The sequence below is a fragment of the Cervus canadensis genome, chromosome 10 (genome assembly GCF_019320065.1).
Source record: "Cervus canadensis isolate Bull #8, Minnesota chromosome 10, ASM1932006v1, whole genome shotgun sequence".
In the NCBI taxonomy this organism is placed as follows: Eukaryota; Metazoa; Chordata; class Mammalia; order Artiodactyla; family Cervidae; genus Cervus; species Cervus canadensis.
Genome location: NC_057395.1, coordinates 64,877,826 through 64,896,588, shown reverse-complemented (window position 1 = coordinate 64,896,588; position 18,763 = coordinate 64,877,826). Strand labels below are relative to the sequence as shown.

Sequence of the window (18,763 nt, the reverse complement as noted above, 5' to 3'; positions counted from 1 at the left end):
CTATGTAAATAAAGCTGTAAAGAAAAAAGCAGTGAATCTCAGTTTAGCATCCTACATCATTTGTTTTGCCATAGACTTCTTTCCATTCTCCCAGGGAAACACAATTTTACTGGATTTCTTTATGCTTAGAGTTTGTGTGAAGGGCCTTTCAAGTATTAGAGCACTGAGAATCTTTAGGAAAATCTAGAAAGAAGAGAATTACAGTCCAGCAGCTAACAATACATGGCCCTCCTCGGTGAAAGCAGGTGATTTTATGCTCTTCAGTTGAAGGGACCTATACTATATTCACTTGTACTGTTTTTGTTGGATTAGCTTCGCCATACAGGCTACAAAGACTCTCCTCCTCAGAACATTCTGCTGGGAGGAATTCAACATCATGGAAAAGAATAAAGGATGGACCCTTCTGGAAGGAAAAGATTGCCATCTTCAGGGAGTATCCCTCCTTGCCAAGTAAGACTTCCTTGCCATGCATCCCTACTCTAAATCAGCTGTGTTTTAAGGTATTTTTTTCCCTCCTTTTAGTTATCACAGCCACCAAGGTTGAATAACCTTCTCATCCCAGAATGGGCAAATGCCCATAATTCCAGCCAAATTTTTCAGCCCTGCCTTACCCACGGGAGGAGAAAGGGAAGACAGAGGATGAGATGGTTGGATGGCATCACTGACTCAATGGACATGAGTTTGAGTAAACTCCGGGGGTTGTTAATGGACAGGGAGGCCTGGCGTGCTGCAGTCCATGGGGTCACAAAGAGTCGGACACGACTGAGCGACTGAACTGAACTGAACTTATCCTCCTGTGTGCCTGAAACTGAGCAAAAACTTGAGAGCCCCCCCACTCCCCACCTCGCCCTGGGAACATTGCTCTCTGAATAAGAGCATTTCTGAGAGTCGTTCTGTGTTCTGTTTTGCAGTGCATTGCTGGAGAGAAATCACCTCCTTGCACATAAGGTCATGTACCTGTTAGTGCCTTTTCTTAACCGAGGGAACGATAAACATAAGCTCACATCAGCAGGCTTTTTTGTGGAGGTAAGACTTCTTCTTTAGAGGCTGTGTGTATTCAGGAAGCCTTATAAGGCAGCTGTACCGGCCCTCCTAGGCCATGTCCAGCTGAGTGACCAACTAGGGTTCAATTCAGACATAGGATAGAAATGGTCCAAATTTTAACCTTATTGAAGTTCTTCTGCCCACATACTCAGTATTCCTTAGGTCCCTGCAGTGGAAGCATCATCCTGTAATGTATGTGCTGCAGAATAGAAGTTTCAAAGTAAAATAGGTGTTTTGGAGTTGGTGGGAAGCTGGCTCCCCTCATGAAAAAGGGCTAAAAGGTGACTTCTTTGACCACTTTCTGGATTCTTTCAGCTTCTTCAGAGTCCAGTGGCTAGGAGATTTCCCAGCATATACTGTGTTGCCCGCTTGAAAGACTGGCTACTTCTTGAAAATAATCCCTTTAAAATACTTGCCCTGAGGGGACTGTGCTATCTTACCAGACAGGGGGAAATGGTAAGACCACTGATTCTATTTTTTTCATTAATTAGTTTAAAAAAGTATTTATTTTTAATGGAAGGATAATTGCTGCACAATATTGTGTTTGTTTCTGCCATACATCAACATGAATCAGCCACAGGTATACATATGTACATAAGCTCTTTTGCCTTCTCTACATATCAGTCCTGCCAATACTGAGAGATGGCATCAGGCCCTCTTTAATTCTCTGTTCTGGGCTGGTCAAGACAACCAAAATCTCAACAAGCACCAGGGACAGAACACAGGCGGGAAGCCCTACTCTGGTACCAGAGGAAGTGCCATCGGGAGGGGTGGTGATACGCTGTTTTGGGTACACAGAGGGAAGACATCAAGAGCTTGCTGCCGTGCATCCTAGATCTTTTATATGAATCCGACGAGAAGATTGTTTTGTTGGCCATTCAGATACTCCTGCAGTTTGTCAGGACGATGGATTTCACCACCCTGACTACCATGATGAGGACCCTCTTCTCCTTATTTGGTGATGTAAGATAAGGGGAGAGGAGAGACTTTCCTAGGGGGAAGGTAATTGGCATAACAGCAAACCGAAGTTGGGATAGCATTAAATACACTCTATTTTAGATCGTACTTTTTTGTTCAGAGCACTTTCAAATCTCTTAAGACCCTTCTAGGTAACCCGTGATGTTGGTAGGGTTGGTGTTACTGTTTTTCAGATTAAAAAAACTGAGGCATAGAGACTTGCCAAGGTACTCCCCTGCTTCCTGGGATGAAGGAGTTTCTATAAGATAAGACATTGTCTTTTCTTTTCAAAGAACAATCAAGATTGGGTCAGGATAGTGGACTTTACTTATGTCTCCATCCCAGATCCCAAAGGTTTATAAAAAAAAAATACACGGGGAGACTTCCCTGGCTGTCCAGTGGTTAAGACTCTATGCTTCCACTGCAGGAGGCGTGGGTTTCATCCCTGGTCAGGGAACTAAGATCCTGCATGCTAAGTGGCCCAACCAAAAAAAAAAGAGAAATATATGTGGCACAATGAACCACATTCTAAAGAGTCAAATATGCCAAGGCTGGAATTTTTAATTTCAACAAAACAGCATGTGATATGTATGTGCTAAGTTGCCTCAGTCATGTCCAACTCTTTGTGACCCCATGGACTGTAGCCTGCCAGGCTCCTCTGTCCATAGGATTCTCCAGGCAAGAATACTAGAGTGGGTTGCCATGCCCTCCTCTGGGGGATCTTCCAACCCTGAGATCAAAGCAGCATCTCTTACATCTCCTGCATTGGCAGGCAGGTCCTTTACCACTAGCACCACCTGGCAAGCCCAGCTTGAGTGAATAGTTATTACTAGGAGTAGATACAAACAGTGATGACCAGAGTGAGAGAATGAGCCATGCAAAGCAGCAAGTGTGACTGTCTCCACATATATTTGGTTTCTTGCCCTACCAACATCTAAATATCCTCCTGTTACGACTGGCATTCCAGACGACCTAGAGCTCTTATAAGTTAAGCATGAACACATTCAGTGAGTTGCTTCCCTTTGAACATCCTTCATAGGTAAGACCAGATGTTCATCGTTTCTCCATGATTCTCTTTGGAGCCTCCATAAAGTCTGTGAAATACACAGATAAGAAGGGTGCAGAGAGCCAAGTCCTGGACAGCTTGGTCCCACTTCTTCTGTATTCTCAGGATGAGAATGATGCAATCGCTGCGGTAATGCCTACTGTTAACTTCTTTCAGCCCTGAATAAGTTCAAATCCAGAGCCAACTCTGCAAACAGGCACTCATATCTCTGAGGGCAGGGACTTTATTCCCCATTTCCTCTGGCACAGGCTTCCCTTCAATTATTTTACCTAAGTGAATTGTGTGAAAAATCTTAATCCTTTTTTCTGTGTAGCAAATCATGACTCTATGTGGGTGAGAATATTATACCTTTCTGTAGCCCCTGCAATATTCAGCCTAGCCCCGAACTCTCAACACACTGCCCAATTCAACAAAATCTTTCTGTTAATGAGGATCACAGTCTGTTGTCTTTTCTCTTTAATTCAAGAACGGGCTTGTGGCCTTGAGACAAATAGACTAGTGTTGAGGTTAAATCAGGAAGAGAAGCTTCTCTGAAATCTGGGGATTTCTTTGACATCTCCTTAATCTTCCATGGGTTCCTCCATAAGAATTGTGGGAGGGATGGCATCATCTTTAGTACTGTCCCATACCTCAGAAGCTGGTCTTTTTCAAGGTCCTGTGACCACCAGTTACAGCCAACCAGAGAGGTGGGTTTAGGCTGCAAGGAGTCTGGGAAAATGCTGGAGCTCCCACCCACCTATGCTCCTCCTTATAGAGGGATTCAGAAACAGGACTGAAGATTACAGTGGACCTTGGCACCTTGTTATGGGGGAAGTGTTATGGCCTTATAGCCATAAATATAAAATATTTCAGACCTCAGTGAAGTATAGGGCAGAGCTTCCCAACCAAGTGTTGGGAAAGTGTGCCCCATAGAGGTCATGGACAGGGACAGACAGTACTGATCCCCAACCCCCACCCCGCGCCCCAGCCAGCTTTTGGCGATCAGACAAAGCCTCGAGCAGTCAAGACTCTGGGCTTATTTTTCTAGCATAAGGTTAGGAATCACTGGCACTGACAACATAAGTTAAAACATCAATACCACCTAGGCTGAGAAATAAAACCGGAAAAAATCATACAAAATATCAAATTTTGTTATCATTTCTGAGGTATTAGTTTTCATGTTTTAAAACTTTATCTGAAAAAAAAAAGAAAAAAATTTATATTTTAAAAAACTTTGTTCACATCATTTGTAAATCCTTTCAGCAACTTGCTTTTCTTTGTTTAACACATTTAGAAGATTTATTCATGTTCTATAGCTCTGGTTCATTTATCACTGCTCTACAGAATATTGTCGTGTAACTGCAACTTATCCCATTCTTTTATTCCTGGACATTTAGATTACTTTTACTTTTTCCTTATTACAATGCTGCAATGAGCATTTTGGTAGAATTCTTTTGTACATGTGTGAGAGTTTCTTTTTTGTATGTGTGTGTGAGAGAGTTTCTTGAGGGCATCAACCCAGAAGTGGAACATCTGGGTATCTTTAACTTTACTAGACACTTACAATTCCTAAGAAACTAACTGAACTAATGTGCATTCCCATCTGTCCCCAGAGGAATTTTAATGGCCCAGATGTCCAGTGGACCTGGGCCCAAACACTTGCTTGGAGACTTACAGGGGTGTTATATGGTGCATGGAAGCCTTCTGAGGGCAGTGAGTAAAGAAGACCGCTTGCTAATTTTGCTCAAGTATCAGGATCAAGAGAGGATCAATACTTTCCAAAGTTTCTTCCAAGCTAGAGATTTACAAGGACTGTGAGATGGAGAGCTACTTTCCTGTGTGGAGTGACAGGAGAATAACATAGGAGCAGCCAGTAGGCATGGGCGCCCTCTCTCTAGAGCATAGGGTAGTGGGACTCCTGCCCAAATCTCTGATCTGGGTATTACACTTGATGTTAGCAGCTCTCACTTATGCCCTTGACCAGTGGTTTCTCCATTTTCCCCAGAACTCTGCAGATTTTATGGGTTCTCTGTAGAGACTGTTTGGGAAAGTTGAAGGACGGCCCCTTGCCCTCACTTCAACCAAGATAATTCTGAGTTTCTCATATTAGACTTTAGCGTTTTATTTGAAGAAAGGTAATCTCAGCTAAAACATGTTTGAAAATGCTGATCTCTGATCATCCTTTTCACAGGAGAGCAGGCAAGTGCTAACTATATGTGCCCGGTTCCTGAAGTGGAAGCTGCCCCAAGCAGTGTACTGCAAAGCTCCCTGGTTCATCAACCCTAGTGACGTTGCAACAATCTGCAAATTCTTTGTACGTGAGCGATGATGGCTTTGTTAACTCCTTAATATGCTGACATGCTTATTTTTTTTTAGACATAGTTTTTAATGAAGGAATATGACATAAAGGAAACATTTCCCATCCTTCTCACATCAGCATTTGATATCTATGACCGGTCTTGTTCTGTGAATCCATTTTTCTGTAGTTTCCTCCCAAATGAATCAAAATTCACTTTCTCTTACCATCCTTCCTCACCAAAAAAGCCTGGTGAACTCTTGGGAATTCCACTAACCTGACTTAGGGGCTGCAGAGTCAGGGTGATAGTACGTGCTCAAAAACTACTTATGGAGTGAATGGAAATGGGGTTATGTATGGCCTTTGCAATGATCTTTAATCCTTTCTTTGGACATAGTGGATTATTTTACCCTCCATCAGAGCAGGAGCCCCAAGCAAGGGCTGCCGTGCTGTTGTAAGCCTTGCAACACAATGGCAGCGTGCCCCTGGCTCTGAGAGGCCCCAGATGGCATCCTTTCTCTATGCAAACTTGACAGAGGCTACTGTGACTCATCTTAGGGGCAGGCTTGAGCCAGAGCAGCCCAAGGAGGCCCATCCATGGTTTTCTAGACACTGAGTCTAGAACCACTGGGCTCCTATTATGAAGACCCCAGGACTGACTCTTCCCAGGGATCTTCCATATGTGCAGCCATTGAGGACCCAGTAGGGCCTCCTCTGATCAGACTTACTGGCCTAGGAAGCCCCACAATGCCCTCATGTCAGGCTTTCCATGCAGGATTATCTCTCTGACCTGCAATCAAACCTATCACAGATGCACTAATGACAGTATTTTTGCAGCAAGAAATTCAGTCCTGTCGGGCGATGAGACTACATATTGTCCATGTTAAATCATAAGTTCTATAAGAACAAAATCCTGTCCTCTTCCTGTCCCCGAGGTGCCTGTGCTGGTAAGCGATCCACTGAGGGGTGAATTCATTCATCCATTAAGCGTAACACGCTCCATGTGCAACAGGCCGTGGAGAACCCAGAAACATGCCCAAGATGAAAACTTGTAAGGGAAGCTTACAAACTAGTGAGGGAGATTAAACCTCTGTGAAACACTGAATGGAAACGCAAGGTGGAAAATGACGTGTTGCCAAGACAGAAGGACCTGCAAAACACTCAAGAGTACAGGGTTAGGTCAGGAAGGTAAGAGCTGTCAGGGAATAGCTATTCGGAAGGCAGAGCTCAAGACTGAGCTTAGAGACCCGAGAAGACTTAGATATAGAAAAGAAACGACAGATTAGAGGCACTGCAGGCACATTATGCGGGTGTGAGCGAGGTATATTCAGAGGATTTAACCTTGCCAAGGGCCTTGTTATTGTGGCATAATTCACTGAGCAACTGTAGTTATTTCAACCACTATACTCTGTATGTATATCTGACATAGTCCCTATATAGTGAGGCTGATAAAAATAGTGCTGCTACTTCACTCCTTCATACTCTTCCCCCCACCCCTCCTTAGGGAACAAAATGCAAGGGGAAGGTCGACATCTTAGCCCAAACATTGATGTTCTCCAAGAATGCAAAACTTCCTATCAGAAGAGCAGCAGTCTTATTAGTAGGTACAGAGAAAATCCTTTCATTTCTACAGTCACTTTTATCCTGTGCTTTCCCAAATTGCGTTTTTGGGTGTCCCCATTCTTTATGAAGAAAGGTGACCTTGAAAATACTTCTTTGGAGAAGGGGGCTATGTTATCCGTAGGTAACTATCAGGCACTTGGAGGAATTCAATTTTTAGAAAATCTAATTATCAGAAAGTCAGTTGTGCCAGCTTCGTAAAGCCAGACCCAGATCACAGACTCACGGACTTTATCCTGCATTTAGGGCTCTTATCGAGGTACATGGATCACAGCGAACTCAGGACGAAGGGTACTGACTGGATAGAGGATGGTAAGTGGTAAACACTTGGACTTTGGGGTACCCCATGTTTTCCAAACTTGAGTTACTTGAGTCAGGCTCTGTGGTAGAGATGAGACTGGGAACCAGAGAGCCTGACTTTAGTTATTTAAGAAAAAGCCCTTGGAGGCTTCAACCAAATGATAGTCTCCTTCAGGCCAGTTCCTTCTTCCGGAAAAGACATGACCCTATTTGTCTTGGAAACTAGCTTTGATGAATGTCTCAGGGGCAATTTCTGAAGTTCATCTGTCAGAAAATAAATTATGTAGAAATATTATCTTAGTAAGTTATGATGACACCTCATGAGTACTACACAAATGGACTGCAGCCGTCTTTTCTGTACGTGGCTGTTGTCCCGTAAGGTGGGGGGACTTGCTAATAGAGGATTTTATAGTCCTGTAAGGCAGCTGTCATGTAAGTGGCTTTCTACAGTTGTACAGCTTTGGGGATTTGTCACTCAGAGAATATTTATTTTCATTTAATAAGTAGTCGTACAATCAGAAAGTACCATGAAATGCTAAGTCTCACTATTCAAAAGCATGTACTTTGTGAACCAAATTAAAATCCTGAACAACTCATTGCTTTTAAAATAAAAATATGTAACTGGTAATAGAGCCAGAAGCTGAAACTTATTTAAGAAAGATCATGCCACTTTTCTCTATGGTGCTCTACTTCCCCATAGATATCAAAAGCAAAAAAGAAAAGAAAAGTCATGTAGTTATTTTATTCTATGAGATGAGATTTCACGTGGTCAATTCTGGTCAATTAAAAGGAAATTATTTTCTAATCTAAAACGCTGGGGAACCAAAGTTCTTTTTCCATTCCGAATTTATCTATATATATAAAAAATATATCTGTACAGATGATTTAGGATGTGTGTGTGTGTGTGTGTGGGTGTGTGTGGGTGTGTGTGCGCGCGCGCATGCTTAGTTGCTCAGTCATATCTGACTCTGCAACCCAGTGGACTGTAGCCCACCAGGCTCCTGTGTTCATGGAATTTTCTAGCCAGGAATACTGGAGTGGGTTGCCATTCCTACTCCAAGGAATCTTTCTGACCTAGGGATCAAACCCACGTCTCCTGTATCTCCTGCATTGACTGATGGATTCTTTACCAATGAGTCACCTGGGAAGCCCAAAGATATATATAGGGTTGGCCAAAAAGTTCATTGACGTTTTCCTATTACATATGGAAAAACCCAAATGAACTTTTTGGCCAACCCAATGTGTAAATTATATACATATACATCAGAAAGAACCTTATTAAATTGCCATTTTGTAAGGCAAAAACAGTCAAATATCCTCAATCTCCCGTGGTTAAATCTAATGGAATAATCCCACCCTCTTTCTTCCCTTACAGTGGCTTATCTGTCTTAGAAACGGGGCAGAACATCCTCGCACTCCTTTTTGGACAAGTTTATGTCATTTATCACAGTTAATTTTGGCTAAATGTGAACAAAAAAATAACAAAAATTTAAATATGAATTGAGATGAATTTCATGACAAAAATAAGTTTCAGTTCCTTTGGATTCCAAAATTGATGTCTGCTCTTTCATGTGTTCTGTGGAACACATAGATCTTCATGCAAGAGCTGTAAAAAACTAAAGACTAGTCAAATATTCCATTTCTAAAATAAGCATGATGAATTTAAAGACTAAACTACTACTTGAATAAAAGCTCTAAACTACGAAGAGGTCCTGAGTATTTTTGAAGTCTTGGAGAGTTAGAAATTAAAGAGAGACCTTTTTAATTTTTTTTTTTGGCTTTGCCATTCCATAGTGGGATCTTAGTTGCCTGACCAGGAATCTAACCCATGTGCCCTGCAGTGGAAGCATGGAATCCTAACCACTGGACCACCAGGAAGTCCTGACCTTTTTCTAATATTCAAACACAGATCCATAAAGTAAAATGATAGATATTTCTACATAAAAATTTTAAATATCAACTTTGAAAAATAAAGAAGCAGACAAAACTGAAAAACAGGAAATAATATGGGATGAGTATATTTACATTATGATAAATGGTTAATATCCGTAAAACACATCACTATTTCTGCCAAAGAAAAGTGGCAAACAATATGAATAAGTAGTTCATAGAAAAACAATAGCCAGTGAAAGATGTACGAAATAATTGATGAGATACAAGAGTACATTAAAGAGTATCTGTGAAAGGGAAAACTATGAATTCTCATGTGTGATCAATGAATATTGGAAATCATAAGTACAGCAAAATAAAATTATGGTAACAAAAAAAACAATAGTGAATAAGTATATGAAAAATTTTACTAGTAATCAAAAGTTTGTGAAATAAAACAATGATGAGATGACAGTATGTGTTTTCCTTTCAAAATGGCAAAGATTACTAGTTAATACTCAATGTTGATGTGTTAAGGGAAAACTGACATTATCATACACTGGTATGAGCATAACTTTTTATGACATACTCTTTAAAAAATTTTGTTTGGATATGCTGAGTTTTAGTTGAGGCATGCAGGATCTTCAGTTGTAGCATATGAGCTCTTAGTTGCAACATGTTGGATCTAGTTCCCTGACCAGGGATAGAACCAGGCATCTTGCATTGGGAGCATTGAGTCTTAGCCACTGGACCACCAAGCAAGTTCCTGAGCATAATTTGATACAACTTTTTAATAGGGAAGTTTGGCAGTATGTATCAAAACCCTTTATTTTTATTTATTTACTTAATTTTTAAAATTGTTTATTTACATGCTGTGCTGGGTGTTAGTTGTGGCATTCAGGATCTTTAGTTATGACATGCGAACTCCTAGTTGCAGCATGTGGCATCTTTAGTTGCAGCATGTGGGATCTAGTTCCCTGACCAGGGATTGAACCCGGGCCCCCTACACTGGCAGCACGGAGTCTTAGCCACTGGACCACCAGGGAAGTCCCTATCAAAACCCTTTAAATAAATATACACACTGACTTGATCGCACTTCCAGGAAATTGAACTATGAAAGTTAGCAAAAATGGTTACAGAAATGTTCATTTAAGTGTTATTTAAAATGGCAAAAATAGGAAGCATCTAAGATTTTAAAAAATAGGAAATTAAATAGAGTTTATCCATATTGTAGAATCATATATGTAGCCATGAAAAATATTGTAGGAAAATGGTTAAATGACTTAGATAAATGATGATGCAATATTATTAAATAAAATAAGCAATGATTAGATAATTTGTATATTATGGTTCCATCTGGACAAAAATAGAAACATACCAGTGTAAATGAATGAATGGAAATAGACCAAAAAAGTTAACGCTGGTTTTCTCTGACAGGAGGATTTTAAGTGACTTTGATTTTCTTCTAGTGCTTACATACATGTATTGTCTAAATTTTCCACACAATGAACGTGTATTTCCTTTGCAATATGAAAACATACATTAAAAATTTTAAAGAAAAATTAAAAAGGAATATGATTTATTAAAATATGCTTGCTCCTTGGGAAAAAAGCTATGACCAACCTAGACACCATATTGAAAAGCAGAGACATTGCTTTGCTCACCAAGTTCCGTCTAGTCAAAGCTATGGTTTTTCCAGTAGTCATGTATGGATGTGAGAGTTGGACTAAAGAAAGCTGAGCGCTGAGGAATTGATACTTTTGAACTGTGGTTTTGAAGAAGACTCTTGAGAGTCCCTTGGACAGCAAGGAGATCCAACCAGTCTATCCTAAAGGAAATCAGTCCTGAATGTTCATTGGAAGGACTGATGCTAGAAGTTGAAACTCCAATACTTTGGCCACCTGATGCGAAGAACTGACTCACTGGAAAAGACCCTGATGCTGGGAAAGATTGAAGGCAGGAGGAGAAGGGGTTGACAGAGGATGAGACGGTTGGATGGCATCACCGACTCAATGTACATGAGTTTGAGCAAGCTCCAGGAGTTGGTGATGGACAGGGAAGCCTGGCATGCTGCAGTCCATGGGGTCGCAAAGAGTCAGACACGACTGAGCGACCGAACTGAACTAAATGAGAGTAACCTCAAAGACCCAACGGGGCTTCCCTGGTGGCTCAGCAGGTAAAGAATCCGCCTGCGATGCAGGAGACCTGGGTTCAATCCCTGGATTGGGAAGATCCCCTAGGAGAAAGGAATGGCTACCCACTCCAATATTCTGGCCTGGAGAATTCCATGGACTGTGTAGTCCATGAGGTTGCAAAGAGGTTGCATTGAGCAACTTTCGCTTTCCAGGGCCAACACAGGAACTCAGAAATTAACAGTGTTATATATGGTCTGCCAGGCCCATATAATTTGAACTTGGACTACTTAGCAGTTTGATTATTTTAAAGGAGTAAAATATTTGGCAACTCAGAAACAAGTAAGTTTTGTAAGTGAAAACTGGAATTGATCCACAAATATATAGACTTTCACATAGAAGCTTGGAAAAAGTTAGGTCTCCATCTCAGCTGCTCTGGGCATACTGGGTCCTTTGTGTCTGACCAGTGATCGTTTCTATAGATCTTCACCTGCAATTTGTTTTCTTACCACTTAGATCTGAAAAAACTGCTGCATGACCCTGAGCCATCTCTGCGCATCATCGCCTCCCAGGCTCTATTCCGAATCCAGAAGGCGGTGGCTGAACCACATTCCAGGCAGACACTGTACGGGCTGAGGAAGCTCATAGGTTGTTTGCCTATCTAGAAGCCCAAGGCAAGCAACACTAGGTAAAAAAAAAAACAAAAAAAACTAATCCCTTCAGAAGCCCCAGAAGCACCTCGTGCTCCATTAGCAAGAAACTTCCTCCACCTCACATCATATTTTTTGCTGTCAAAACCTTTAAGGAATGGCAATATAGAAGAGAGAGCAGCTTCTGGTGTACCTTGGCAGAAACAGTGAAAATCTATTGAGATTCTGAGGCATGCCAGAACATCCATAAAGTTCTAGTCTTGATAAAGAGGTCGAGGAAAGCTTCGAGAGAGTCTCAGTGTTCATATTGCTGTGTTGGTAGTGTTGGCTCTTTTGTCAAAGCTTAGTCTGCTTGTCAACCATCTTAAGAATAAAGTAGCAACCAGTTCTTATAATTTGATGCTAGTGATATATTTTTTATAAAACTCTTTATGGCCTTTCTCCTTCCTCTTTCTCTTAAAAACAAGCAAGAAGCCGTTTCTGAAGTGGTGTAATACTAAAGTATCTGATATATGTAAAGTTTCCACTCCTTACTTTCTCTCTCTTATTTTCCTAATTCCTCTCCTACAACGGCTATCAGAACCTCAAATGATTCTAGGATGGGAACTGTTATTTGTTGAGGACCCACTGTCTGTTTTAACCTTTAACCATAGATGGAGAAAAGTTTCTTACAAGTAGACATTTTCTGAGAAAGAGATTTGTTTTTACTGAGTGAATACTTTGATAAGCTGCATGTGGAAGGTTGGGACTAGAGTAATTAGAGATGGTTTCTCATGGGCTAATTCCCAGGCTCTTGTTTGAGGAACCTAAGTGGAGAGCAGAGCTCAGTTATTTAAGGTAATGGAGAGGCATCTTGGAGGTGGGATGGGAAAAGAGAAAGGAAATGAGGCACTGGCATATGAAGAAGAGACACATCCAATGGTGGATTGCATAAAGTTGTATGAATCCTTACCCCATCCCACATTCACCCCATCCCTCTGCCAAGACATCTTTAGAAACACATTTCTCCATGATTCATGGTAAGTTGGATATATTTTGAGGGATGTGACAGCCAAGGGTGGCTTCAAGAGCAAGATTCCTACTCAAGAGAGGTCTTCATATTTGGGACTCGCAGACAGGAGTTTTGAGCTAAAAGGCAGGCTCCAGCTGCGCATGGACTAACTCTTCACCCTCAAGCAGAGCTAAGAATACCCCTTGAGGGTGGCCACTGGATGCCAACTTCAGTGCATTGAGCTCATTGGAGTTACGTGCACCCCTTACTGCTTTCTCTTTGTTTTTTCCTTTTTTTTTTTTAACTGCTTTCTCTTTGGTCTCACTACATGCCACCAATTCCAGTCTCCCCTTTTGAACTATCCATCTTGTCAATCACGCAATGAAGATGATTAATGCGTATTGAGTGCTTACAATGTACCAGATTCTAAGTACATTGTATGGTTGACTCTTTTAATCCTCATTACCACTCCATGTATTATTATCTCCATTTGGCAGATGGGGAAGCTAAGAGACAGAACATGAAGGTGACTTGCCCAAGGTCACACAACTAGTAAATTCACAACCTCAAGTTCTGGCTCCAAAACCCACATCCTTGGCCGGTCTGCTCTGCTCCTCTCCAGTGTGCTCTTTCCCTTCATTGTGAATAAAGATTTCCTCTACAGTTCATCTCAGCTGTTGAACTCATGCAATCAAACAAATGTTGTGAAATGTTATTGAGCCTCAGATTACAAAGTTTGAACACTTCTTACCTAAAAGTTAGTGCATCTTATTTTTTTTTTCCCAACGGGATAGAATGCACATGCTACAATGTAAGGAGTGGAGTTAGAGCAAAAGGTGGTGATTAGTCTTGAGGAATATTTTCTGAGTCCTTGGTTTAATCTCATGAGCTATCCTTGTCTCACTGCAGGAAACAGATCTTTTAGATTTAGGAAGCAATTTAGACCTCCAGTGACATATAAGAGGTTGAGCAAATCCTTTCTCTTTACTCAGATTTACCCTAGAGTTGCTCTCCAGGTGGTATTTTATTGTCTGAGTGATACCACTAACAGGGAGTAGCAAGCACAACAATGCTTATCCTATTTTATTTATGTTTATTGTGTTAAAATCCACAGAGAGAAGCATCCATTAAGAGAGGACTGCGCTTCACTCAGCTACCTCAGTGGTTTGGGAAGGGCTGAAGAAGCACTTAATAGTGATTGTATGAACAAGTCTGTTTATTCTAAATATCTCCATTACTTTTATATAAGGCTGTCTTCACAGATAGGTTTATTTTTTTATGGAATTTTAAAAATATACAAAACAAGTATTTCTGGACACTTAATTTGTTGTAATATGTTGAAATAAAAGTTCCATACAATTAAATATAGTTTTGACTTTATTTTCATCATATACTTTTCAAATGTATTGTTTGTTATCCATTACTGGCCCAACCATGTCTTTATTATTTTATATTTTCCCTTTTTTAAAACTTTGAGTATCACTTTTCCTCCTTATATTGAGATATGTATTCTTTCTTCTTATTGAAGTCTTTCAACCAACCAAACCAAACCTACTAAACGCTGAATTTAAGCTCAGAACCTGTATTAGTTAATCTTAGGAAATCACTTTTGTGGCAATAGGGGCACAACACTAAAAAAGGAAAAGAATTTCTAGGCAGTTCATGTGTTGTGACCTTAAAACTAAAGAAGTTGGTATTTCCAAGGACCTTTCCACTGCAATAGCCTTGGTGATTTTTTTTTTTTATACTTATTTTTGTATATTTATTTTTCTAAATTTGTTTTTCTATGTTTATTTGGCTACACTGGATCCCACAATGTTGCAGCATATGGTTTTTTAGTTGCAGCCTGCAAGATCTAATTCCCTGACCAGGGATTAAACCGGGCTCACTGCACTGGAGGGGAGAGTCTTAGCCACTGGACCACCAGGGAAGTGCTGTCTTGGTGATTTTTATAGAGTTTTTGTGTTGTATTACTGCCCAGATTATCATTTTAGGTCAAGATCCCTTAGAATTTATAAGTCTGGCCAACCAATTTCATTGCATTTTAGTATTTTATATGAAAAAATTTTTTTCAAACGGGTTTTAGGCCAAACACATTTCTACAACTTCCTTTGTGGTAACCTATTTTAGAGTTTTAAATAGTCTTGTCATGTTTGGTTTTTTTTTTTCTTTTAAGATTTCTAAGCCCAAATTTCTGGCAGTCATTTCCATCTCCTGCATTATTAAGATAATAAAAATAATAGAATTTTTTATTAAAATAATTGAAAATCTTTTTAAATTATAAAAAATACCGTCAAAGCTTTTCTTATTTGACAGTTAATGAAATTGCCACAGCATCATGGCTGCTCAAGAACCTGTTAAGATGTTTGAAATATTAGTATTATACCACCACCCAGGTCTTATCACTGCCAAAAGTGAAATAAAAGCATGAAACAGACATTATTAGTTAAGTAGTCTTGTGTTGAAAAAAAATCAGTAAACGATTGAATCTGAAAACAATCTCAAGATATTCATCTCTGCATCTGATTCTTTATATGAAAGCCCCGACCTCAATGTACTTCTTTAAACTCAGGATATTAAGTCAGTTAGGATTATTTGAAGTTAAAACACAGTATTTTAAAAGAGAAAACATTCAGAAAACTGTTTTGTCTTATTACAGATTAAAGTGGTAATGCATGTGTGTGTTCATGCATCAATCATGCTAAATCACTTCAGTCGTGTCCAACTCCTTGTGACCCTTTGGACAGTAGCCTGCCAGGGATCACTGAAAAATCCATGGGATTTTTCAAGCAAGAATACTGGAGTAGGTTGCCATTTCCTCCTCCAGGGGGTCTTCCTGACCCAGGGATCAAACCTGAGTGTCCTGTGTCTCCTGCATTGCAGATGGACTCTTCAGGCTTGAGAAGGTAATACTTGAGCAAAGACTTAAAGGAAGTGAGGGAGGTGGTTAGGCAGATCTAGGGAAAGAACATTCTGGGTAGAGGAAATAGCCATTTAAGTCCTAAGGCTCCAGGGTCAAAAGTCCTAAGGCTCCAGGGTCCCCTAGGCTAGTCAAGGAACCACAAGAAGGCCAGTATGACCAGGGTGGGGTAGGGAAGCTGAGAGGAGCAAATGAAGACAGAGGGAAGTGAAGCGATAGACCATGACAAAGAGTTGGGCTTAACTCTGAGTGACACGGGAGTCACTGAAACATTTTCAAATCTTTTGGATTTTTGCCAATTTCAGATTTTTTTTTTAATGGCTTTTCAGTGGCTTAAGTTTGCATTTTCTCTTATTAGAAAAGTTGAAAAAAAAAATGAAAAAAAAAAAAGAAAAGTTGAGCATCTTTTCATGTCTAAATGCCATCTATACTTCCTTTAGCTAGACTGTATTCACCGGAGAAGGAAATGGCAGCCCACTCCAGGACTCTTGTCTGGAGAATTCCAGGGACGGGGGAGCCTGGTGGGCTACTGTCTATGGGGTCGCACAGAGTCGGACACGACTGAAGCGACTTAGCAGCAGCAGCAGCAGACTGTATTCAAGTCTTTCCCCCATTTTGAGATTTGTCTTTTTCACGTTGATTCATAAGAGCTTTTTATACTCAAGAAATTAGCCCTTGGTCTGTTATTTTAGTTACAAATTCACTTAACACCTTAAATAGTATAGTCACCTGGATTTTGCTTTCCTGTGTTGCATTTCAAACTTTAGACCTTGGCAAAGATATTGCAATTTTATATAAAAATCAATTCATGATTCTTCACCCCTGTGTTAAATCATATATACAGAAAAATTGTTTCTGAAATAAAATGTTAAGTTCCTAGAAGCAGTTTTTAATTAACTGTTTATCCATAAAAACAAGTAGTAAAAAAAAGTATTTTAAGTATCACTGTATACATATGTGATGGTCTATTTATTTTATAGCATACATTTTCTTTATTTAGTTTTTGGCATAAGTTCAAAGTTTAAAAGATACAAGAAGATAACACACTAAAAGTAACTTTGCTCTCAGCTCACCACTATTGAATTTCTCTTCCCTTAAGCAACTAGTGCTCCCACTTTCTCATGTATCCTTCCAGATATTTTATACAGATGCACAAACTCTGTTTGCTCTAAGTGAACACATTCCCAATCTCAGTTAATACATTTAAGAATCAGTAATATTGATCGAAACATGACACACAAGTGGAAAGAAAGTAGATCAGAGTTGATTGTAAAGCATCCATCTGTTTCTGATGCAGTAGAAAAGCAGTTGAGGAAACAGTAGTTATCATTGTTCTTTGTATAGAACTTTCATGTTATTTTTTTTACCTTGAATTGATTGTGTAATTTAGATATTATTATCGCCATTTTACAGATGAAAAAACAGACTCAGAGAAGTTAAAGCCAGAGAGCACAAATCAGTAGGTAACAGTGCTAGGACTTAGACTCAAGACTCTTGATTCCAATTCTCTGAACTTTCTTCAGTAGCTCCATAGGTAATAGTCTTCGCCGTTTCAAAGAAGAAAAGGAAAATATCAACTTCCCTAAATCGAGTGAGGAAATTGAAACAAGAAAAAAGCAATAGGGATAGTTTTGCTGAGACTATTTGCTATTGCCATCTTTGGGTGTTACATACACCTCTCTCACATGGCTTAATTTTTCCACCAAGATCTTCTCCTTAAAAGGCTTATACCTGGGGTGGGTTTTCACTAATGTTCAGTTTTCCAACTTCTCTGGGAACACAATGGAGCAGGAGTTACCCAAGTATGTATAGATTGAGGAAACAAAAGTGATCCTAAGTTTTGGTTCTAGGTAGAGTGAAGTCCATGTCAGGACAGTCTCTCAGAGGAAAACTTAGAAGAAAATGCTGTTCTGAAATTTCTTCTTGTGACTGAATTGAGCGCCCAGGATACAGATTTTGGTGGAGAAAGCCTTAGAATGAATATTTTTAAGGGCCTTTCAGTTTTTAATTTCCTTATCTAGGTCTGAAAGAGGTAGATAAAACATAAATTGTCCTTGTGAGCAGGGCAGGCTCTAATTTCTCTCTAGGGACCCAGCTAAAGGACCATCACTTTAGCTTTTTCTTTAGGAACAACAGTTAAGAATGATGAGGTCAGGTCTTGCCCCTCCCCCACAACTATTAACTGCTCTTTTTTGTCTGTTAAAAGGTTAGGTGGTGAGTAGATTTTCCTAAGAGGGGCATGTGTCAACTAAGTAGTTGCTTAGGGCAGACTATCCCTGTTGCTTAGAGCAAAGCTGGGGGACAAAAAAATTTTGGAGGGGGGAAAGAATTTCAAAATGAAATAGTCATGTTGGCGAAAATAATCAGAACTTCGTTGTACTTTCTTACACTTATTTTGGTGGTTGGAATTGTTTACATTTTGAATTATATTTGGGAGGGTATAGATTATAATCTTTTTAGTCTTGGAGCCTCTAAAGGTCTGAATCAGGCTCTTGACACATGCTCCAGGGAACTCTGAAATTTTAAATCCACAACTGGGAGGCTGCTAATCATACAGGTACTATGGGATTAAAACATCAACAACCTACATGATGTATCTGAATCAGAACCGGAGAGTAAATCTATCTCACCACCATTCATTTTCTATTCAAAGAAGCTCAGTTGAGTGTTAACACAGCAGGCCATTGGATAATAATGAAAAATAAAAACCAACATGTACCCTGAGAAAAAAGCAGAGAGAGCATATTGACAAAAGGGAAGAAAAAAAAACATGAAGGTGAGGCTGGATCAATGCTTAACTACTTAAATTTGATTCAACTGGTAATAGTGAAGCCCTGAAGTCTTGAGAAATAGACATGATACAAATGCTGCTTGAGAAAGGCTAGTAAGTAAACATAAGATGGATTGGAAGAGAAAATATAACATGTTGAAAAACAACT

At 39.9% G+C, this 18,763-nt stretch overlaps 1 protein-coding gene across 1 annotated transcript in view; it reads left to right on the top strand.

The window, feature by feature from the left end:
* Window positions 1–12,200, top strand: part of MROH8 (maestro heat like repeat family member 8) — a 55,644-nt gene extending 43,444 nt beyond the window's left edge. The window contains exons 15-22 of the mRNA XM_043479157.1: window positions 313–450; window positions 912–1,026; window positions 1,360–1,500; window positions 3,041–3,196; window positions 5,238–5,360; window positions 6,847–6,946; window positions 7,209–7,274; window positions 11,780–12,200. Coding sequence (XP_043335092.1) covers window positions 313–450; window positions 912–1,026; window positions 1,360–1,500; window positions 3,041–3,196; window positions 5,238–5,360; window positions 6,847–6,946; window positions 7,209–7,274; window positions 11,780–11,928 — 988 coding nt within the window. The 3' untranslated portion in view covers window positions 11,929–12,200. The remainder of the gene's footprint in view (window positions 1–312; window positions 451–911; window positions 1,027–1,359; window positions 1,501–3,040; window positions 3,197–5,237; window positions 5,361–6,846; window positions 6,947–7,208; window positions 7,275–11,779) is intronic.
* The last annotated feature ends 6,563 nt before the right edge of the window (window positions 12,201–18,763 follow it).